Source organism: Canis lupus, chromosome 29, assembly GCF_003254725.2.
Source record: "Canis lupus dingo isolate Sandy chromosome 29, ASM325472v2, whole genome shotgun sequence".
In the NCBI taxonomy this organism is placed as follows: Eukaryota; Metazoa; Chordata; class Mammalia; order Carnivora; family Canidae; genus Canis; species Canis lupus.
Genome location: NC_064271.1, coordinates 5,801,678 through 5,826,450, shown reverse-complemented (window position 1 = coordinate 5,826,450; position 24,773 = coordinate 5,801,678). Strand labels below are relative to the sequence as shown.

The following is a 24,773-nucleotide window of genomic DNA, read 5'->3' as shown; positions in this document are numbered from 1 at the left end:
TGTATAGTTGATATAAAAAAAATCCTTCATCAGTTCTGCAATCAAGAAGCCTGATTAGGGACGCCTGGGTGGTTCAGTGGTTGAGCGTCTGCCTTGGGCTCAGGGTGTGATCCCGGGGTCCTGGGATCAAGTTCTGCATTAGACTCCCTGCAGGGAGCCTGCTTCTCTCTCTGCTTATGTCTCTACCTATCTATGTCTCTCATGAATAAATGAAAAAAAGAAATCTTTAAAAAAAAAAAAAAAAAAGGAAATCTGTTTAACTCTACAATTCTTCATGTTATTTGAGCACACAATACTTTTTTTCATAACGCACCTGTTATATCCTATAAATTATAGTGTACTGGTTTTAGGAAAAATCCAGAGTCTAGAGCATTCTTACAGGTACACTTAGACTTAGTTATCCAAGTAAAATAGCTTCATAATCATTTCCTTTGTCTAGTTTCTTCTACACTCGGTCTTAGCCAAAAGGCCGAGAAGCGATTGTCTAGTTTCTTCTACTGTTTCCCAAATAACCTCTTTAAAAAGGGGGAGAATAACCTACCTACGTCTTTGTTTGTCACTCTATCTCAGCAGCCTCGTTTTTTATTTTTCTTGACTGGACAATCTCTTAGATAAGCATGTTTGTTACATATGCCTAATCTCCATATGGGTTTTTCATGGGTTTTAAGCAGGAAGTTATGATGAAAACATCCCATGATAATTAAAAAGCAATCACTCACAGCACATGATTTGTTCATGCTCTCCTTTTATCTTTGCTTACCTCTATTTCCTAAAATTCCATTTTCTTTGCCAATCTGTGTCAACGGCAAGCTTCAGAACTATATTAGTAATACAAATAATTTCTTCCACTCGCTCCAAAACTAGGTGTGTTTTCTTTCTTTCTTTCTTTCTTTCTTTCTTTCTTTCTTTCTTTCTTTCTTTCTTTCTTTCTTTCTTTCTTTCTTCTTCTTCCTTCCTTCCTTCCTTCCTTCCTTCCTTCCTTCCTTCCTTCCTTCCTTCCTTCTTTCTTTTCTTTTCTTTTCTTTTCTTTTCTTTCTTTCTTTCTTTTCCTTCCTTCCTTCCTTCCTTCCTTCCTTCCTTCCTTCCTTCCTTCCTTCCTTCCTTCCTTCCTTCCTTCTTTTCTTTCTTTTTTTCTTTCTTCTTTCAAGATTTTATTTATTTATTCATGAGAGACACAGAGGCAGAGACAGAGGCCGAGGGAGAAGCAGGCTCCGTGCAGGGAGCGTGATGCGAGACTTGATCCCAGGACCACAGGATCACACCCTGAGCCAAAGGCAGACGCTCAACTGCTGAGCCACCTAGGCATCCCCAAAACTATGTTTTCTTCTAGGTTGGTGGGGTAGGTTGTGGAGTAGTTGTGAGGAAGAGCTGTGAATGGTGCTGGAGAAGGAGTGCTGAAGGCATTGAGATCAGGAGATCAGACCTGACTCTTGGTACAGTGACTGCAAGTGCAAGCCGGCTTCTGAGCAGTTAGCTACATCTAGTAGGACAGCCCTGGGTCCACTCAGTTGTAGGCTATGCCATCAGCCCAGGCTCTGGCTTCTGGAAAATTGTCTATGTGTAAGTGTTTTAGAAAAATTCTAAAAAGTTTTAAAAGTTCTCAAAGTATTTTCTTCTCTGTAAAGAGTACTGAGAGCATTTTATTAAAGCAATAAACTTTTTTGAGGGAAAACCCTCCCAAAACATTAATCCCAAACCATTTTTGGATTTTAGAATTGTGGAGTCCCCTTTATCTTTCTGCTGTGGAACCTTATCTGCCTTGCACAGCCTTCCATAGGTATAACATAGGCCAGTTCAGCCAAACACATATTCTGAATTCTTGAACAAAATTTCTGTCCTGAATCTCTTTATTGAGAAGATTGAATAATTTAGCAGGAAACCGTAAGTACCCATCTATTACTCTGCCTTAAAGTTTACAGCAGGGGTTCCCCCCCGCCTTTTTTTTGCCACTAACAACTCCTTTTGTTGTTTTTTCTTCCATTGACCATGTTTTGAAAGATTGCCTACTAACAACTTGAACTTACTAAATAATTTATCTTTTTTTTTTTTTCTTTTTATCATCCTCAACTGGCCTGTCATAGCTTTTGTGTTCTTTGAACACAATTTGAAAACCGTTGATGTGTTGGAAAGAGCATGTACTTTGGAGGTGGGCAGACCTGCATTAAAATCCCAGCTTTGCCAGTTACTAATGGTATATTGCTGGACAAGTAGGGATAATGATCTCAACATAAAAGAGTTGTTAGGAAGGTTAATGAATATGGATGCTCCTGGCATAATCCTGGGCACATATTATTACCACATGATACATAACTATATTCTCTGAGGTATACTTTAATATCTGTGATTATATGCTGGTTTGGGGCAAAAAAAACACTTTTAAACCTCTGAAGATGGTAATATTTGGGTATCCTCATTAAAGTCACAGCAGGTGATCTATGAAGTAATCTTTGTAGAAGAATATATAGAAGCAAAGAGGTGAAGATATTAGTCACGAATGCTTCAGTGTGCCTTATATATAAATCAGACATTTTATATTTTATTCTTTGAGAGGTATGGAAAGACTGATTTCATTTCATTAGTTAACCAGCCTTGTTACAGTAGCAACTTCCATGCTTGCAGATTTCTGTGCTAATAACCTCGATGAGTCTAGTATTTGATCTGAAGATGCATGTATCCTAATTCTGTAGTATACTATCATAAGAATTCAGATAATAGGGGTTTTTTTTTTTTTTCTATTCTGCAGTGGGAATAAGAAAATGGGAGAGAAGACAGTGAAACACTACAATGTCTGAAATAAAACAGCTTGTACAAATTTTTTTGTCATTGCCTTGCAGTCCACAAGAATTGGAATGTCAGTAAATGCTATTCGCAAGCAGAGTACAGATGAAGAAGTTACATCTTTAGCAAAGTCTCTCATCAAATCCTGGAAAAAATTGTTAGGTAAAATTGATCTTTCATTATATATATCTATGATCTGGTTTATTCAGATGTTTGGTGTTTGCATTTTTTTCTGTTTATAAATTCGAATATATTGAAATCAACGCCTTATATTAAGAGGGAGTTTGACCTCCTTGAGGGTTTTGCTTTTTGTCAAAGTCATCTTTTTTTTTTTGTTTGTTTGTTTTTCGATACTTAGAACTAGACTGCCTCTTTAAGAAGAAAACTTTCCCCCGTGGGAAAGTTGTCAATATTTTTTAAAAAGGTTTTTGAAATAATTTTCTGACTTACAGAAAGTTTAAAGAATAATAAAAATAACTAATCTGTATCTTTTTCTAGATCATTAATTTTTAATATTTGCCATATTTTGTCAAATTTCTGTCTTCTCTTTGTATGTATATACTCATAAAAACACAAATTATTTTTGCTGAGAATAGTGCATCTATCATACATTACCCTTCAATACTTAAAATGTGTGTTTCCTTGGAACAAGTTTATTTTCTTATGTAATCATAATATAGGAAATTTAACATTGGTATAGTACTATATCTGTAATCTACAGTTCCTATTTTGTCAGGTGTCCTAGTGATGTCCTTTATAACTTTGTTTTCTCTTCCAGAACAAGATCTAGTCTAGGATCATGTATATAGCTGATCTGGAATAGTTCTTAAGCCATCTTACATTATTTATGACATTATTTATTATTATTTATGACATTGACAGTTTGAAGAATACAAGTACTCATCTTTGTTTTTAATAGCATGTTCCTGATTTGGGCTTTATCTGTTATTTTCTCATGATTAGATCAGGTTTTGCATTCATAGTTGGAATACTACGTAAGTATGTTGTGTCCTTCTGAGGTTATCACATCCAGAGGCTTTGATGATGATGTTAATATTGATAACCCAGTCGAGGTGTACAATGTATGTGAGCCTGATGCAGGACTCGATCCCAGGATCATTTTTCCTTTTGTATCTAATAGGCATTCTGTGAGAGAAACTTTAAGACCCTGAAGCTATCTTCTTTTTTTTTTTTTAAGATTTTATTTTATTTATTTATTAATGAGAGACACAGAGAGAAAGAGAGAGAGGCAGAGACACAGGCAGAGGGAGAAGCAGGCTCCATGCAGGAGCCTGAGTGGGACTCGATCCCAGGTCCCCAGGAACAGGCAGGCCCTGGGCTGAAGGTGGCGCTAAACTACTGAGCCACCCAGGCTGCCCTTTTTTTTTTTTTTTTTTAAAGATTCTAAAAAAAATAAATAAATAAAAATAAAAATAAAAAAGATTCTATTTATTTATTCATGAGAGACGCAGAGCGAGGCAGATATAGGCAGAGGGAGACAGGCTCCCTGCAGGGACCCTGATGTGGGACTTGATCCCAGGACCCCAGGATCATGACCTGAGCTGAAGGCAGGTATTCAACCACTGAGCCACCAGGTGCCCCTGTCTTGCTTCTAATTAGACCTTCCCCAAACTCCCATTTAGTATCCACTGATTCTTGCTCAAATTGCCCTTTATATAGTGATAGTTGCAAAATTGTTGTTTTCTAACTTCCACTTCTTCAGTATTTATAAATCAGCATTCTGCTACAAGAAAGAACCCTCCTAGGCTCCTGCGTAGCTCAGTTGGTTAAGCATCTGCCGTTAGCTCAGGTCATGAATCCTGCGTCCTGGGATCAAGCCCTGGATTGGGCTCCCTGCTCATTGAGGAGCCTGCTTTTCTCCCTGTCCTGTTCCCCCTGCTTGCGTACTCTCTCTCTGTCAAATAAATGAAGAAAATCTAAAAAAAAAAAAAAACAAAAAAAAAACAAAAACAAAACAAAAAAAACTTTCCTTTTATTTCCTAGTTATTTTTCTACTAGTGGATTCTATTTTATAACATGGATTATAATCCATTACTGTTAATAATTATTTTGATATTTATACTATCCTAGATTTGACCATTGGGCACCGATTAACCAGCTCCTGTGTCCATTTGACACACCTCTTTTAGTTTTGTCTCTTTTTTTTTTATATTCTGGAACCAAAAAAATGTGTTGAGTTCATCTATCTTCCCTGCCCCAGCCTGGAATCAATCATTTTTCTAAGCAGTGATTAGCCTTATGTGGAAGAGGAAAATAGAAAAAGTTAAACCTTTTAAAATTTCAAAGATAGGAGTAGTTAATAACAAAAAACCTATTACTTCCAAGAGCTTGGAAACTAGGAACTACAAATTGTAAAGCCTCTAAAATTTAAAAAGTTTGCTTTTAAGAAAATTAAATATAATGTATGTTCCTGAATTGGATTCTGGACCAGGAAAAAAAATTGGTATAAAGATCATTTCTGGGATCCCTGGGTGGCGCAGCGGTTTGGCGCCTGCCTTTGGCCCAGGGCGTGATCCTGGAGACCCGGGATCAAATCCCACGTCGGGCTCCTGGTGCATGGAGCCTGCTTCTCTCTCTGCCTATGTCTCTGCCTCTCCCTCTCTCTCTGTGTGACTATCATAAATAAAAAATTTAAAAAAAATTAAAAAAATATAAAGATCATTTCTAAGATAATTGACAGAATTTTTGTAAGATCTGTAGGTAAGTAAACAGTATTATATCATTGTTAAATTTACTCATTGTGGTTATATTAATGAGTTTCTTTTTTCTTGGGGAATACATACTGAGGTATTTTAGGATTAAGGAGCATGATATCTGCTACTTATTTTCAAATGGTTCAAAAGAAATATGTGTGCACACAGTAGGGTACATGTTTGTGTACGTACAACACACATATACATATGTGAGGGAGCAATGAATGAATGAGAAAGTGTACCAAACATTAACATTTGGAGAATCTGAGTGAAGTGGTTTTTTTTTTTTTTTTAAGATTTATTTATTATTTATTTGACAGAGAAGGAGAGAGCATGTGTACATGGGCACGCACATGCACAGTGGGGTGGGAGAGACTCAAGGAGAGACTCAAGCCGACTACCCCCTCGCTGAGCGCAGAGCCTGACTCAGGCTCAATACCAGGACCCTGAGATCACTACCTGAGCCAAAATCAAGAGTCAGACAGTTAACTGTGCCACCCAGGCACCCCTGAATAAAATTTTTTGTACCATTCTAAAACATTGTGCCAGATTCAGATTATTTAAAAATAAAGAACTTAAAAAAAAATCTAATGTTTAAAGACAAACTGAAACTTTATGCTTTATAATTCATTTAAATTTTAAATCTAATTCCATATTCTAAAGTAATTTGAATTTGCCATAAAAAGTTGACTGAGAACTATATGCATGTGTTTTTATTTCTGGAAAGATGGCTTACATTTTGTAGGACATTGTAGTTATGTTCATTTAATCTTAAATTTAAAGAAGTTTTACTCTTTTACACTTACTGGAGGTATCTGATCTCATTACAAGTTCTCCTTTAAAAACTTTATGTTAAAAGATTTCCATGTTCATTAAATAAAATTTGGAGAATTGGAGGAGGAAAAGACATAATTTTTAAGTCTGTCTTTAAGTACAACCATCAGTTAATATCTTGTTGCATTTCTTGTCTTTTTTTCTCCTGGTGTATGAATTTTGCTTCAACTCTAATTCTTTTTATGCTGTATGTATACTTACTTATATATTACTTTTTTAATGAAAAAGATTTTGTATTTTTATATCATCATTAACTCATTTTTATTGGCTTCAGAATAATCCACTGGGTGATTATGCCGTAATTTAATCACTTGCCTGTTAGATGTGTGTTTTTTTTAACTTTATAGCTAGTGTGAATAATGTCTTGATGAATATCTTATTGCCTAAAGCTCTTTCTTTAGATTATTAGCTTGATTTCTAGAAGATTTACTATTTTTTTTTAAAGATTTTATTTATTTGAGAGAGCGAGAACAAGTGAGCACAAACAGAGGGAGTCGCAGGCAGAGGGAGAGGGAGAAAACAGGCTCCTTGCTGAGCAGAGAGCCAGATGTGGAGCTCGATCCCAGGACCCTGTGATAATGACCTGAGCCAAGGGCAGACACTTAACTGAGTCACCCAGGTGCTCCTATTGCACAATTTTGAATGCTGAACATATAAATGCAGAAGCCTAGTGCCTTAGATGTCATTATATTTCCCATTTTCTGATGCAGAATGGAGACTCTGAGAGATTAAGCATCTTGTGCATAGATTGCTGGTGGGGTGTGATCTGCAGATAGTCCAGAGCTGGACCACTTCTCTCTGGGTCTGCTATATTGCCCACAATGCTATATTCACATAATAGGAATGCTTTTAAGGCTGTCTATGCCTCTTACTACTCTGCTTGTTCAAAGGATTGCACTAGTTCACACTGCTAGAACAGTCTGTGGTATCAGTGTGATTGCATTGGATCGTTGTTAGTATTGCACTGTTACATCACCTTTATTTTTATTTTTATTTTTATTTTTATTTTTTTACATCACCTTTCAAATACTTTCTATCCTCTTAGTTTTGGAGTATTTCCTAGTCCTTGTTATGTTCTTTAATGTCATGATTTATCTTTGTTTTCTACCTCCCAGTGCTATACCATCTTTAGGCTTTGGGGCCTTCCACATGAACTGTAGAGAATAAAGGGGGCTGGTAAAACTAGTATTTGAAAACTAACACTGTGTCATGGGGGGCTTCAATTGTATTTTGAATTTGTTAACGTTTTCAAGATGAATTCTAGAATTGTGGTTTAGACCATTCTCTTATCAGTTCGCCTCATCTAAATTAGTATATTACAGTCATCTGGGGAACTTTTAAAGATTTTGATGCTCATGCCTCATACCAGAGATTTGGATTGAATGGATCAGGATAGGAGCTTGAGCATAAGCATATGCTTAAAAGTTACCTAGGCGGTCCTGATAAACAGTTGAATATACAAATGTTCTTTTATGTCCTATACAGAGGGATATGGAGAAATAAAGTATTTATATGGCTCATATTACTTATGTAGGAATCCAAATATAGATAGATGAATGGGATGATTTATGCAACAAATCCAAACGTTTTCTGAACCCAGATTCAGAATGCTGCTCTGGTTGATTTATAAACATGTAGGTTTCTTTTCATTGTTAAACAGTTGCATTGGCCCAACCTATTTTATACCTCCTTGTCTCTTAAAGCTTGTACACTCTGTATTACTTTACAGATTATTTAAGACAGAGGAGGTGTTAGGTAGGCCTCACTAATCCTGAAGTCATTTCTTCTTCCCCTTTTTTTTTTTTCCTGAAGTCATTTCTATGAAAATGTTCTTTGTTTACTATCCCTAAAATATTTATATAGATTTTGGATACTACCTCAAATTTTTTGACTTTATGGAAAATTGTTAAAATAATGTTGCTCTATATGCTTTGTACTTTCATTTTAAAATGACAGTACTGATAATTATTTCTATTTTCTTTCCTTCCCTTTGTTCTATATATTTTCTCCATTGCATTCATTTATTATTTCCTCTAAAGATTTTATTGTTAAGTATATTTTTCTTCATTTTAGGTTCCTATTGGCATATGAATTTGTACTTCCCACCACATGAGGGAGTTTATTTGGGAATGCTAAGCATGCATTGTGAAAAATACACAAGTACAAATGCAAATAGAATAGCTTGCATAAACTTCATTTAGTGTTGAAAATTTAGGATTTTTGCATAAATAGTCTGATAACATGCAGTAGTTCCATTTTGTAATTTTTTTAAAAAATAAATGCTAACAACTGAGGGGTTTCATAATTTTCAGATGGACCATCAACAGATAAAGACCCTGAAGAAAAGAAAAAAGATACTGCAATTACATCACAGAATAGCCCTGAAGCAAGAGAAGAAAGGTATGTCACTTTATGGAAATTCATTTCTGTTGGAAGTCACAGCTGTCACTTCCTCCATGGTCTTATTTATGGTTTCATAGCTCTACTCCTCTCTCTATTTTCTAGTCAAGCGGAATTAGTAAATGTATATAGCCAAATAGAATATTCTAAAGTTTTATAAGATTTTCCTGGAAATTTGAAAGAGATTTAGAAGACACTACATAAATAAGGAGAAATTATTTACACTGTGTTCAGCAAGCTTAACTGAATGGAATCCCTGGGATAGCAACTATAATAGAATTGATAATGAGGGTACTCACCATTTGCTTCAACGTGGATGGAACTGGAGGGTATTATGCTGAGTGAAGTAAGTCAGTCGGAGAAGGACAAACATTATATGTTCTCATTCATTTGGGGAATATAAATAATAGTGAAAGGGAATATAAGGGAAGGGAGAAGAAATGTGTGGGAAATATCAGAAAGGGAGACAGAACGTAAAGACTGCTAACTCTGGGAAAGGAACTAGGGGTGGTAGAAGAGGAGGAGGGCGGGGGGTGGGAGTGAATGGGTGACCGGCACTGGGGGTTATTCTGTATGTTAGTAAATTGAACACCAATAAAAAATAAATCTAAAAAAAAAAAAAAGATAATGAGGGTACTGATTAAGGATTCAAGTGATTACTTTATTTACCACATTTCTTTTTTAGATTTTTTTTTTTTGGCTCTAGGTCTAATATCTCTTTTTATGCTTTTTCTCTTCTCAATTTAGCTATGTCATAAGAATTTAAAATGTGAAGCTCAGTAATGAAGAGTTCAAATTGTTCCTCAGCTTTCATGAGGCCTTTGCATTTATTCTTTCCATGTAATGAATGAACTGTATAATAACCAACATGTTGATGTAGTAGGTGATATGCCTAGTAGGTTGAATATAGTTCCTCTGTTCTTGAGAAGCTTGTATTTTAACACTTGACTTTGACGTAGCACAATAGTTCTCAAAGTGTGGTCCTGGAAGATCGGGGAATCTGGCAGCTTGTTAGCAAAGCAAATTCTTGGGCTCCTCCCTAGAACTACTGAAACAGGAATTCTGGTGGTGGGGCCCAGAAATATGTTTTTAACAAACTCTTCAAGTGATTCTGATGCACTCAAATTTTAGGTACCTATTGTGACTTCATTCATTTCTTAGTATTTTCCCAGAAATGATAATGTAACCACCCCCTGTTGGTTCATAACAATAATTAATATCACATATACTGGTATCTTACGCATTCGAATTAACTAAACGATGATAAAAGAGGTACTCTAAAGAAAGGATAAACATCAGTTGTTAATAAAATTTATTCATTGTTTTCTAACTCTTTTGAGATAGTTTTAGACTTTTTTTTTTTTTTAATTTTTATTTATTTATGATAGCCACACAGAGAGAGAGAGAGAGAGGCAGAGACATAGGCAGAGGGAGAAGCAGGCTCCATGCACCAGGAGCCCGACGTGGGATTCAATCCTGGGTCTCCAGGATCACGCCCTGGGCCAAAGGCAGGCGCCAAACCGCTGCGCCACCCAGGGATCCCCTAGTTTTAGACTTTTAAAAAATTGTAATAACAGAACAGAGAACTCCCAGTTGCCACTATGTGTGTATATGCATACGTATACATGTGTGTACATACTCAGATGCGTGAATAATTTTATTTCAAACCAAATAAGAGTTCTTTATATCCCTAAATACATCAGTGTGTATGTTCTAAAAACAAAGACACTTTCTCACATCTAAGCACAATACAGATACCAATGTCTAGAAGTTAGGATTAATACAATACTTTTTTTCTAATCTGTAGGGCTTATTCATATGTTAGCAGTTTTCCCAACACAGTATTTTATTAGAGAGGAAAAAGGTTTTTCCATAATATCATCCAGGATCACTTACTGCATTTAGCTATCATCTCTGGTTTCCTTTAATCTGGAGTAATTTTTCAATCTATCACTGTCTTTCATGACTATAAGAGTTTTGAAAAGTATAGGCCATAATTTATGAAATTTTTAACAAATGCTTTCAGTTGTGTTACATTTAAAGTCACTGACTTCGTGCCTTGAATATAAAATATAAAAGTATAGGCAGATATTTTAAATAGATATTGAAGGAAGAATAAGTTCTTAGTATATTTTTATCTGTTGTATGTAATTGAAGTTTAGGGAGAGGGCCTATTGACAAAAGCATCGAATTATGTATGAAGTCTAACAGAGTGGTTGGTATTTATCCCTAAACACACGTGCTTACACACACTGTCTTTGAAGAAGACACACCTTCTGGAAGGAGGTGATTAAACAGAATGTATACAGAAGGACTGTTCTGCCCATGGGGATCTGTTTGTGCAGTTTGATAGTGGCTTATGGAGAGAGAGAGGAGGAGGTACCTCCTTGCAGCAGTGCAGCAAGTTACTCTGTGGCTGGCAAATGGTGTCTTTGGAAAGGTTTGTGGCAAATAGCTTCTGTGTGATAAGTGGTAATTGAAACTCTGCAGAAAAAAAAAAAAAAAAAGAAACTCTGCAGAAAATATTTTGGTGAGACTCTTAAGTTAGAAGCAATTGAAGTGATTACGTTGAGTGGAAGACTTAAATTGTCCTGATTGAGTTGATATTTCTAGGGAGGAATTAAAGAGACATTTTCATAATATTAAACTCATTTCTCACTACACATTTTCTCTCCTGAAGGAAGTGTTTTGAATATAAACCTCATTTGTTGTCTAATTGGAACAAAGTTTTTCAAACATTGTTTTTCCCCTGTAGTTTTGGTTGAGAACTGTCATATTCTCTGGTATCATCCCCTCACCCCTCTCATAACCAAGATCCTTGCTGTCATTCAGTATTGAGCTGTAGTGGTTTTTTTTATTATTATTAAAAATGGTTTAATGTTTAAAAGGATAATCAAGATGGTTAGTTGGTTAAAGGCATGAAACGTGTTTCAGATTGACTAAAATTTTAACTTTATATTTTTATTTTTTTAAAGATTTTTTATTTATTCATGAGAGAGACAGAGAGAGAGGCAGAGACACAGGCAGAGGGAGAAGCAGGCTTTCTGCAGGGAGCCCAAAGAGAGATTCGATCCTGGATCCCAGGATCACGCCCTGAGCTGAAGGCAGACACTCAACTGCTGAGCCACCAGGCGTCCCAAATTTTAACTTTTTAGACATCTATATGCACACAATTTTTTTTTTCATGTAGGAGTAACTGAATACTATCTCACATATTTAGGCCCCTCAATTTTTGTTTTTAGAGTGTGATAATAATGATGTTATTTTAATAGACTTTTTCTTGATTTCTTTTTCGTGTGTGTATGTATATTTCAGTAGTTCCAGTGGCAATGTAAGCAGCAGAAAGGATGAGACAAATGCTCGAGATACTTATGTTTCATCTTTTCCTCGGGCACCAAGCACTTCTGATTCTGTGCGGTTAAAGTGTAGAGAGATGCTTGCCGCAGCTCTCCGAACGGGAGGTAAGTTTAGTGTACCCTTTTCATTGCCCAGCCTTTTGTTCCTCACTGCCACCACCGTCATGTCCACCTCCATGTTTCTGGTTTACCAGCAGCATCCCAGGGATGGCTGCTTGCACTGCTTAGTTCAGGAAAATGTTGTGGCAAATAGGGGTTACTGATGGCAGAGATGAATAGGTATGCTGGGGCCATTGCTTACTACTATACAGCTGCAAGAAAGAGATTCCTTCTAATAATATGTGGATGTTTCCCTTGATTCATAGTAACTTAAAGGTTTTTCACAAATCTTTTTTCCTCCTACTTTTAATCTGTAAACCATAGTTGACCCTTGAACAGTAGGAGTTTGAAGTACTTGGGTTCACTTATAATGTAGATATTTTTCAACAGAAGCAGTACAATACTGTAAATATGTTTCTCTCATGATTTTCGTAATAGCATTTTCTTTTCCTCAGCTTACTCTATGGTAAGAATACAGTATATAGTACATATAACATAAAATATGTGTTAATTGTTTATGCTATTGGTAAGGCTTTGGTCAACAGTAGGCTATTACTAGTTAAGTTCCTGGGGAGTCAAAGGTTATATGCGGATTTTTGACTGCAGGGAGTTGGCGTCCCTAATCCCTGTGTTTTTCAAGGGTCAACTGTAATTACTCTGTTCCCCAGATTGAGCATTAATGGTAGTATATTTGGGTCTTGTTAAATGTTAGTATGACATACAGTATTTAAGTTTTATATTCATAATTCCATTTTTAATTTTTTTAAGTGGAAAAGAGATCTTGATTTATAAATGGGAGCCTTATTTAATTTGAAGTTCCCCATTCTTGGGGATCCCTGGGTGGCACAGCGGTTTTGCGCCTGCCTTTGGCCCAGGGCGCGATCCTGGAGACCCGGGATCGAATCCCACGTTGTGCTCCTGGTGCATGGAGCCTGCTTCTCCCTCTGCCTGTGTCTCTGCCTCTCTCTCTCTGTGACTATCATAAATAAATAAATAAATAAATAAATAAATAAATAAATAAATATTTTTAAAAAATCAAAAAAAATTTGAAGTTCCCCATTCTTGTGTAAAAAAAAGTTTCATATATAGAAATTTTCATCATCTTCTACAAATTCATTCTTTTCCTTTTCTATTATACTGAACCATAGTTAGTATGACCTATTTTTCTCCTTACTCTGCCCATTATTCCCTTACTGTCTCTTTATTTATTTTTTCTTTTTTTCTTCCTAGTTTCTTTTTATTTCCTTCGGTTTGAATGTTGCATGGGAGTCTTCTGAGTGTGTCCATATATATGATTGGCAGATGAAATCAGTGGCTTCTTTGCATTGAAGCCTGAGTCATGTGAGACAAGACAGTTCTTTCTATAACTTTCTCTATTCTTTGCTGGAGCAACCAGAATTTATGGAGTTGTGAAATGAGGAATTGCCTGCTAATCACTCACTTTCTCACTCCTGCAGAATGAGTCATTAATGCAGAAGGACTGTGGGCATTAGGTGAATCCAGAGAAGGAATCTAATGGGTAGGAAAGAGATCAGGTTTTAATGAAATGAAACAAAAAGGATTATTAGGGCAATGGGGTTGAAGAAATAGAAATGCAGTTTAATTTACTGTGTATTGAAATTTTCTTTCAGTATCTTGTAATCATTCTTGACAATTCTTTGTGTCTGTGTTTAGATGACTACGTCGCTATTGGAGCTGATGAGGAAGAATTAGGATCTCAGATTGAGGAAGATATCCTTTGTGTATAAATTCATGAATGTTTTAAATAATCTGCTTATTAACTATTTTTCTTCTTCCTGTATAGAATTTAGAGTTTCATTTTTCAGTTTCTATCTTGATTGTATTGTTTTGCAGGGAAAGGATAGGATAGGGCCATCCACGTCATTTTATTCTTGTTTTTCAAAAGTAAAACATATATGTTTGATAGTATTTTTATTTTTTTGCCTTGCAAATTGGGAATGTGGCATCTCAAGTGAACTTGTACAAAAGGGCATAAGGACACACATACTGTATGTGTGGAGTAGGGTTTCGTGTTTGGGAGATCTCAGCAAAGCATGCAAGGCCCCTGAGTTCATGATCTAGGAGGGAAGTGTGTTTGTCCTGGGTACCATGGAAAGGGCTTTGGGAGAGGGGTTGTACACATCTAGGTGACTGTGTGACCATGAAGCAATCCTAGTTGAGGAAATGGCCATTTTAGAAATTGTGCTGCACTTTGGGCTCGCCTGTTCTGTTGAGAAAAACACCCTGCTAAACTTAAGCTTCTGGCTGAACTAGAGGAGGAAATGAATCTTTGGGGCTGTAATGAATGGTTTCTTCCCACAGGGCCCCCAAAGGATTTGTGTAGACATCAAGCCTTTTAAGATCTTTTGTAGAATTCGTATTTGGGCAAGTGAAAGTTTAGATAAATGCAGGCCTTTTTTCACAAGTTTTCTCAGACTGAGTACTTGAGTTACTTTTTGAAATGTCTTTAATTTGTGTGCTGCTGGCATTAAATGTTAAGAAAGCATTGCTCTTTCATAGAGTATAGGATTACTGTTACTTGCCAGCTACAGATCAAGAAATGAGGTAGAAACACTGCCCTGTTAGCTTAATCTAAATTGGAGACAGTTTTAGAGAACTGCTTAGAGATTTCAGGAATTTTTATTTTGGTGAAATAGGAAAAAAAAATCTTGCCTTTATAATTTAACCTTTTTTCCTTAATGGCCTAGTACCTATATATCAAGAAATAAGGAATACAGATATGAAATACAAAAATAGAGTACGAAGTAGGATATCAAATCTTAAAGATGCTAAGAATCCAAATTTAAGGAAAAATGTGCTGTGTGGAAACATTCCTCCTGACTTATTCGCTAGAATGACAGCAGAGGTGAGTAAATGAGAATATAACATTTTCATGATGTTATTACATAATATCAAATTAAAAATCTTTGTAAATTATGAAGTACTATATAAGTACTACATTTCTAATAAATCATTATTAGTTATTCTGATGTATTTATATGTATAATATATTAGATAAGTAAGGTGGTTGAATCTGTTGGTATCAGTACTCTTGTCTCTTCCACACCTATACCACGATCTTGGGTTGATTGCTTTAAATTGTCTAAAAACAAAAATATTTTTACTTTTTTTTTGATTCATATGTAATTGAAGATTTGAATATATAATTGCAAACAGACTTTGCAACCTTTAAGTTTTTTTTCATGGTTAAACCCTGTAATACTGGTCACATCTCATTGACTCTTCCTTAAATTTTAGGGAATGATGGAGAAAATGAAACTCAGAACTTGCTATTTATAGACACAGCAGTTCATAGTTTGTGGTCTCTTTTAGAAGAGAGTGAGTTTGTCTTTCTATATAGCTAATAAAAATTGTTATATTTTTAACATTCATTTTTTTTAAACCTCACTAAAACTTTAAATTAGAGACCTTAGGGTAATGAACTCCTATATATCCACCACCCAGGCTTCAGATATTTTCAAGAGTTTGTCACCATTGGGGCTCCTCGGTGGCTCAGTTAAGCATCTGCCTTTGGTTCAGGTCATGATCTCAGGGTCCTGGGATCGATCCCTGCTCTCTGGGGAGTCTGCTTCTCTCTCTGCCCCTGCTTATGCTCTCTCTCTCTCTCTCTCTCTCAAATAAGTCAAATCTTAAAATAAAAGAATTTGTGACACTTTTCATGTCTCTTTTTTCTTTTTTCTTCTTTTCCCCTGAATTGTTTTCTTTCTCACAACCCTGAGATCATGACCTGAGCCAAAACCAAGAGTTGGGTGCCTAACCGACTGAGCACCTAGATACCCCAAATCCTGTGCACATCTCAACTCACAGAGGGAACGACATATTTCTCCAAAGATCCTGGTTCCTTTTTGGGAAGGGCAGTGGTACAGACAACAATCTATACTAGAGGTACTCATTGCTACAGTATTATTACATTGTTTATAAACCTTTAAACAGTAATTAAACCTAATTTTCACAATACACACTTACAAGTATTTGACAAAATTTTAAAAAAGCAAACTGAGTTCAGGAAAAAATAATTTTTCACTTTTAAAACTTTAAAAGTTAGTTTTTGTTCTATTTTTATTAAGCTAATGGAACATAAAAGCATTCAGGATGTATATAGAAGATGCCTATAACTGAGTGTATTGCCATCTCCCTCAGGAAATGGCTAGTGATGAACTCAAAGAGATGCGGAAAAACTTGACCAAAGAAGCCATTAGAGAGCATCAGATGGCCAAGACGGGCGGAACCCAGACTGACTTATTCACATGTGGCAAATGTAAAAAGAAGAATTGTACTTACACACAGGTTTGTGATTATTTATAGACTCTTATTTTCATGTTAAGAATGCTTGAGGGTATATATGGTAAGGCAAGTAAGTCAGAGAAAGACAAACACCATATGATCTCGCTTATGTGTAGAATCTAAAACAAACAATAGAAACACTCAGATACAGAGAATAAACTGGTGGTTGTTGGAGAAGAGCGGGTGGGGGATGCCTGAAATAAATGAAGATTAGAGATTAAGAGGTACATACTTCCCAGTTATAAAATAAGTCACAAGGATATAATACATAGCATAGAGGATATAGTCAGTAATGTAGTAACTTTGTGTAGTAACAGAGTACTAAAATCATTTTGTAATGGGTAAAAGTACTAAATCACTATGTTGTACACCTGACACTAATACAATATTGTCAATTATAATTCAGTTAAAACTAAATACATAGAGTGCTTACAACTCCTGTTTCAAAACAAGTAGTAAAGATAATTACCAGTACTTTGATATTTTACAAGAGGAGATGTGAACTATTCAGTCTAGTTAATTGAAAGTAAGTTGGTATGTTTATATTTTCATGAAAGTTGTTATGTGAAAGCTCTATCAATTAAATAAAACTTATAGAAAAAAACATTGTAGGATGTAATGAAATGGCCATATTCTTTATCTAAGAGTTGAGCAGTTGATTATTGGGTATAATTCTTTTTATCTGACAGGATTGTATAATTTAAGGAAAGCTCTTTACTCTTCCTCACTTGGAGCGTGGGTACTTTTAGCTTAACTGCTTTCCAGATACTGATTCTTTTTCTGCAACATATATATTTTTTTAAGATTTTATTTATTTATGAGAGGGAGAGAGAGAAATAGGCAGAGACACAGGCAGAGGGAGAAGCGGGCTCCATGCAGAGAGCCCGTGGGACTCCATCTTGGGTCTCCAGGATCACACCCTAGGCTGAAGGCAGTGCTAAACCACTGAGCCACTCAGGCTGCCCTTTGTTCTTGAACAAAAAAGAAAACTGAGAAGATCCTCATAGTGGTTATTTTGTGTGTGTGTGTGTGTGTGTGTGTGAAAATGGTTTATCACTGTCAGTAATTTCCTTTGTCAAGTAGCTATTTTTTGTGCTGTGTCTGTAATCTACTAAACTCGAATTTTCCCCTTTAAGAACAACTTACAGTTAATGTTTTAGAGTCATGGATTTAGGAAAATGAATTTTCTGATGGACAGAAAATTAAGCAGTTAAGAAAGTAGTATTATTAAACTCCATATAAATTGTAGAAAGGAACCTTTACTTTTTTAAAAAAAATTAAAAAAAAAAAGAAAAAAAATTTTTAGAAGGTGTTGTATTCTCAAGGTTAAAGATTCAAAAGGTAGAAAAGATTCTAAATGGAAAGTTCCCCTCCCACTTTTGTCTGCAGCAACTCGGTCCCACCTCCCTGGAGGTAAACCAGGATTACTAGTTTGTTTGTTGTGTGGCTTTCTATGTGTTTTATGCATATACATATAAGTATGAATATATTTTTGTTTTCTCTTTTTAAAGTTTATTTTTTATATTTTTTAGTAATCTCTACACCCAACATGGAGCTCAGACTCAAAAACCCCAAGATCAAGAATTGCATGCTCTTTTGACTGAGCCAGCCAGGCACCTCCGTTTTCCCATTTCTTAAATATATGTGGTAGCACATTATATAAACTTCTGCCTCTTTTTTTTATAAAAGACTTAAGTTTGACTTTTGGCTAACATGTACCTACCAGGAGATTAACATTTTGCCCAGAGAGTAAAAAGTTCCTCCTATCTATGTACTTTTAGGGCCCTAGTAAGCAAGTATCTTGATATAGATGAATGAGAATATTTCAGAAGGACTTTTCAAAGCACTTTTATCTGAAGGCCTTAAATAAGCAGAATGCTTATTTTGAGAATGCCTTTTATGTCTCTTTGGGCCTTTTTTTTTTTTTTTTTTTTTAATTTATTTACGATAGTCACACAGAGAGAGAGAGAGAGAGAGAGGAGCAGAGGGAGAAGCAGGCTCCATGCACCGGGAGCCCGACGTGGGATTCGATCCCGGGTCTCCAGGATCGTGCCCTGAGCCAAAGGCAGGCGCTAAACCACTGCGCCACCCAGGGATCCCCTCTCTTTGGGCTTTTGAGTTAAAAATCATGGTGATAGTTGACAAGTATTGTGTGCTTCTCATCTTTGAAGCAGTCATATACTGGATTTCATCATCCCACACTAAATTTAAATAGACCTTATTTAGAATGCAATATTTTTGATATTCAGGTTCTTGCCTTCACTCATTTTCCTTATCTGCCCCGTGACTTAGACCTAAGAATAACTTTTAACTTTAATAATGTGTTGTCAGCTTCATTCAGGAATGTATGGTTGAAAGATAACCTATCTTTGGGACCTTGTTTTCATTAATTCTCAGAGAACTTGAGAAGTCTATTATCTTATATTGATAAAATTTTTAAAAATCATATTAGCTTTATTTTTTTTCCTAAGTTCTCTTTTTGTTTTAAAACATACAGTTGTGGCAAAATACACATAATCTAAAATTTACCACCTTAACCATTTTTAAGTACACAGTTGAGTAGTAGTACATTCATAATACTGTGGCGATCTCAGGGACTCTTTTTCTCTTGCAAAACTGAAACTCTATATACCCATTAAACAGTAACTGCACATTTCTCTAGCTCTTGGCAACCACCAGTCTCTGCGTTTGACTATTCAAGGTAGTCAAAATGATAAATGGAGCCTAATAAGAGTATTTTTCCTTTTTTGTCCCTGGCTTAGTTCTAATACTTGATCTATTCTAAGGTAGTAATTAGAAACACAAAGATCTATGTACAGATCAACATCACTCATCATCAGGAAAATGCAAATTAAAACCATATAATCATAAATGGCCATCCATATTATATAGCATGTGTCAGAATTTCCTTCCTTTTTAAGGCTAAATAATAATCCACTGTATGTAATACCACATTTTATTTATCCGTTCATCTAGTGATGGACATTGGGTTGCTTCTACCTTTGGGCTATTATGAATAATGCTGCTATGAACTTCTGTATACAAATACCTCTTTGAGACCCTGCTTTCCATTCTTTTGTCTATATTCTCAGGAGTAGGAATTCTGGGTCATAAGAGCTTTGTTTTTTGTTTTTTAAATAAGAGAGAGTGTGGGAAGAGGCAGAGGGAGAGAGAGAATCTTAAGCAGACTATATGCCCATTGCGAATCCTGATGCAGGGCTCAGTCCCACAACCCCCTAGCCAAAATCAAAAGTCAGACATTTAACCAACAGCCACCAGGCACCAACTGTTTTAAAGCAATGTAAAGTACTATTTATAGAAAAATAGAAAAATATGGAAAAATATGAACAAAAATTTAAAAATCACCCATTAATCTGAATTCAGAAAGAACAGTGGTCAGTATTTTGGTGCCTACAGTATTTTATGATTTTTTTTTTCCTAATCTAATTGCAGCTAAATACTACAAACCAGTTTTTAAAAAGATTTTATATATTAGCAAGCATGAACAGACAGGAGGGGCAGAGGGAGAGGGAGAAGCAGACTCCCCACTGAACAGGGAGGCCTGTAGGGGTAGGACTTAATCCCAGGACCCTGAGATCATGACCTGAGCTAAAGGCAGATGATTAACTGACTGAGCCACCCATGACCCCCCCATAAACCATTTTATATACAGTTGACCATTGAACAACAACGGATTTGAACTGCATGAGTCCACTTACAATTTTTTTCAACAAATACATGTCTAGTACCGTAAATACATTTTCCTTTTGATTATCTTTTTTTTTAAGATTTTTTATTATTATTATTTATTGATTCATGATAGAGAGAGAGAGAGAGAGAGAGAGAGAGAGGCAGAGACACAGGCAGAGGGAGAAGCAGGTTCCATGCCGGGAGCCCGACGTGGGACTCGATCCCGGGACTCCAGGATCGCGCCCTGGGCCAAAGGCAGGCGCCAAACTGCTGAGCCACCCAGGGATCCCCCTTTTGATTTTCTTAATCACATTTTATTTTCTGTAGCTTGCTTTAAGAATCAGTATATTGTACATATAACCTACAAAATATGTATTAATTGACAGTTTGTGTTGTTGGTAAGGCTTGTAGTCAACAGTAGGCTATTAGCAGTTGCGTTTTGGGGAGATTTAGATGTGGGTGTTCAACCGCAGGAGAAGTTGGCATTCTTAACTCCCACATTGTTCAAGGGAGAACTTTATTTCTTTTCACTTAGCTACTATAATAATGTTAGTATTTTCCTTTAATTATTAAAACAACAACAACAACAACACCTTTGTAAACATCTTAATCACTGTATAATATTCCATCAGATTGGTATGCTCTGTTTTCATTATTTCCCTATTGGATATTTAAGTTTCTTCCAGTGTTTGTACTGTTATAAAATTAAACTCTTCAAACATCCCTGTACACAGATCTCCCACACCCAACTTTATGAGGAATAATTGACATATAACTGATTTTTTTTTTTTAAGATTTTATTTATTTACTCATGAGAGACATAGAGAGAGGCAGAGACATAGACAGAGGGAGAAGTAGGCTCCCTGCAGGGAGCCCGATGCAGGACTTGATCCCAGGACCCTGGGATCACAACCTGAGCCAAAGGCAGATGCTCAATGGCTGAGCCACCTAGGCGTCCTAATTGAATGTTTTTAAAGTGTACACTGTGATGATTTGATACATATACACATTGTAAAATGATTATCAAGATCATTAACAAATCTGTTACCTCACATAATTAACTTTTTTTTTTTTTTTGGTGTTGAGAATGCTTAAGATCTACTCTAGCTATGGTCACAGTGCTAGTGAGGATCAAAGCATGTTTGATCCTCAGAAATTACTCTTTTTATAGCTGAAAGTTTATGTCCTTTGACTTACATCTCTCCATTTCCCACTTCTCTCAGCCTCTGACAACTACCATCTGTTCTCTGTTTCTATGAAATCAACTTTTTAAAATTAATTAATTAATTAAGATGTCACGCAGTGATACCATATAATATTTGTTGTTCTCTGGCATATTTTATTTAGCATGCCTTCCAAGTCCATCTGTGTTACCTAAAATGGTAGGATTTCCTGCTTTTTTATGGCTGAATAATGTGTGTGTGTGTGTGTGTGTTTGTGTGTGTGTACACACCACTTTTCTTTACCCATTTTTTATCGATTCTTCAACTGAAGGACTTTTAGATTGTTTTCATATCTTGGCTATTGTGAATAATGCTGCAGTGAACAAGGGTATGTAGATAACTCTTTAAGGTGCTGATTTCATTTCTTCAGATACATTAGTGGAATAGGATTGCTGGATCATAAGGTAGTTGATTTTATTTTTTATGCTGTCTGTTCTTTCTTTCTCCCTTTATCCCTCCCTCCCTCCTTCCCTCCCTCCCTCCCTCCCTCCCTCTCTCTCTTCTTTCTTTCTTTCTTTCTTTCTTTCTTTCTTTCTTTCTTTCTTTCTTTCTTTCTTTCTTTCTTTCTCCCTTTCTCCCTTTTCTTTTCTTTTCTTTTCTTTTCTTTTCTTTTCTTTTTTTTTTCTTCTCTTCTCTCTCTTCTCTTCTCTTCCTTTTCTTTTCTTTTCTTTTCTTTTCTTTTCTTTTCTTTTCTTTTCTTTTCTTTTCTTTTCTTTTCTTTTCTTTTCTTTTCTTTTCTTTTCTTTTCTTTTCTTTTCTTTTCTTAAGTCAGGTCTACCCTCCACAATGTGGGGCTCAAACTCACGACCCTGAGATCAAGAGTTGCATGGTCTACCAACTGAGCCAGCCAGGCATTCCTGTGGTAGTTTAATTTTTAATTTTATTTTTTTGAGGAACTGCCATCCTGTTTTCCATAATGGATATACCAGTTTATATTCCTACCAACAGTGTACAGGAGTTCCCTTTTCTCCACATTCTCAGCAACATTTGTTATCTCTTGTTTTTTGATAATAGTCATTCTAACCTCACCTGTAAGGTGATATTTCCTTGTGGTTTTAATTTGCATTTCTGTAATGATTAATGATGTGGATCTGTACACACGTCTTTATTTGTGTTTCTAATTAGCATCTTAGAATAGCTCAGATGTCAAGTTCCTAGGTCAGAGAGAATGGATATTTAAGGTTCTTACCTTGTTACTGCATAAAACTTTTAGAAAGATTGTGATAGTTTATATTTTTCAGAATGAAATATTCATAATTTTTACATCACTGCTAATTTATAAGAGAAGATGGACGTATCTTTTAATATTTCTGTGCTCCTAGTGATGATGAAAAATTTTAATATTTATTAGCCATTTATGAAAAGTATGTGTGACTTTAGATGATTTTCCCCTTTATCTGGGATAAATTAAACATGAAAAGAAGGAATGACTTAGAAAAATGAAGTTTTGAAATATATGTCCTTTTGACATTACTTAGCTTATTTGAACTTGCTTCAGGCTCTTATACATTTTATCTTGAAATTGTGGTTATTGTATATCTTAATGTAGAATGTTTCTATTTAGGTTTGACTTTTTATAGTATTGTAAAAAGTAATATTTTTCACTTGATTTTGCTGCAGGTACAAACTCGTAGTGCTGATGAACCGATGACAACGTTTGTTGTCTGCAATGAATGTGGAAATCGATGGAAGGTATCTCTGACACTTTCTTATATTCGTATTTTACCCATTTATAATAGATTTATTCATGTCTTTTCATTCAGATACCTAGGTATCTAAATATATATATCTGCTCATGCTGTCTAATACTATGCAAGTCCATGACGAACCATTTGTAAAGGAATATACTATATTGTACTCTATTAGAAATTAAGAGTGTTAACTTAATTTTCATATTGTTTTAGTGCAGGAGTAACAGGATTGAATCTTAACTGTGTAATTATCATATCATAGTCGTGTATATATTATACTCATTTAATTGCTTTGACTCTTGTACTTCCAGATAATCTGTACCTTGGGTATTACTTGTCTTCATTGATTTTGATTCTGGAAAGATTACTTTACCTTGTTGAAATCCATCCAGCAGGATAGTTTTAGTGTTTATTTTAGGAATTTCACAGAGGAGCACTGTCATGGTTTGGTAGGCTTTTCTCTGAGCCTTCATATTGCCTCTGTACTCTTGAATTAGCCCCACACAGGCAAGTGTATGTTATTTAAATGATCTCTTCTTGAGTGATTCTTGTGAGCAACAGAAATATAACTTAAACTTGGGAGAAGAATTACACGTTACTTCCGAAACCATTTTTGTTGTTAATAGAGATGGGGATCCTAGGTGTGTGTGGTTGGAGAGGTTCATGTGGTAGGAATATAGTCTTTGGAGCCAAACAGACTTTGAACTCTGCTTCTTATCATTAGTGAACTGTAATTTTCTCACATATTAAATGTAAATAATATCTACATCACAGGCTGTGTTGAAGAGTACAGGTAATATATTTTAAAAGTGCCTGATAATTGTTGCTATTCCAAAAATATGGATTGCATTTATTAGTTTTTGTGAAGCTTGTATGATTCTTTTTTTTAAAGCTATACTTAGCTTTAGCCCTTTACTTCTGTTGCTTATTTTGAATTATTCACATAAGTGAAAGCATTTTCTGAAAATCAAGTGAATTAAATGCTAGACAGTGGGGGAATATCCTCCACAAATATGGTATAGGACTTTGGCCCTAGACATTATTTCAGGGGTTGAGGCCAGTACCCATTTTATTATATACAAATTCAGTTCTGAGCTGAGAAGGTTACTGGTATTGAGAATGTCTTCATTATTTGAAACAATGTCTCCTATCCTGAGTTGTAGAAGTTTTTTGCATTGGTTGAAAAGAGGGACATTCATTTTTTAATTATTTGTTTTTGGTCTTGTTGAGCAAATCTGGCTTTTTCAGATTGCTCTTAGATTTATTTTGCAAAATGGATGATACGATGATGATGATGATGATGATTACTGTTACTGTTGGGCATATTGCAGTTTGTTTTGAATACAGGCAGTTTGGAGCATAGTTTTGACGTAGTATCTCTTGGATTTAAGAAAGTTCAATTTAATGTAGAAAGCTGATGCCTAAGAGTGGCTTACTCTAGAAGTTCAAGTTTGGAATTCATTTTTTTTTAATTCATTTTTTTAACCTAGAAGCATTAAAAAGAGGGGTGCATATTAAATATAATATTTCTTCAGTTTATATTCCTACTGATTCTAAATTGGAAAAGTCAAACACTTAGGTGTCTGTTCATGTCTAAGAAATATAGCATCTTTTAAAAAAAATGCCTCTTTCTTTAGCAGTATAAGATGTATACTGTATTAAATGGGGGCGGGGTACACCCCA

At 35.4% G+C, this 24,773-nt stretch overlaps 1 protein-coding gene across 3 annotated transcripts in view; it reads left to right on the top strand.

Moving 5' to 3' along the window:
- TCEA1 (transcription elongation factor A1) overlaps nt 1-24,773 on the top strand; it is a 39,938-nt gene that overhangs the window by 13,484 nt on the left and 1,681 nt on the right. For 2 of the 3 annotated variants that reach the window (XM_025477737.3, XM_025477739.3), the window contains exons 3-9: nt 2,835-2,940; nt 8,639-8,726; nt 12,042-12,187; nt 13,856-13,912; nt 14,893-15,047; nt 16,343-16,489; nt 23,020-23,091. In XM_025477737.3, the coding sequence (XP_025333522.1) occupies nt 2,835-2,940; nt 8,639-8,726; nt 12,042-12,187; nt 13,856-13,912; nt 14,893-15,047; nt 16,343-16,489; nt 23,020-23,091 (771 nt within the window). The remainder of the gene's footprint in view (nt 1-2,834; nt 2,941-8,638; nt 8,727-12,041; nt 12,188-13,855; nt 13,913-14,892; nt 15,048-16,342; nt 16,490-23,019; nt 23,092-24,773) is intronic. The other variant, XM_025477738.3, reaches the window with a different exon arrangement.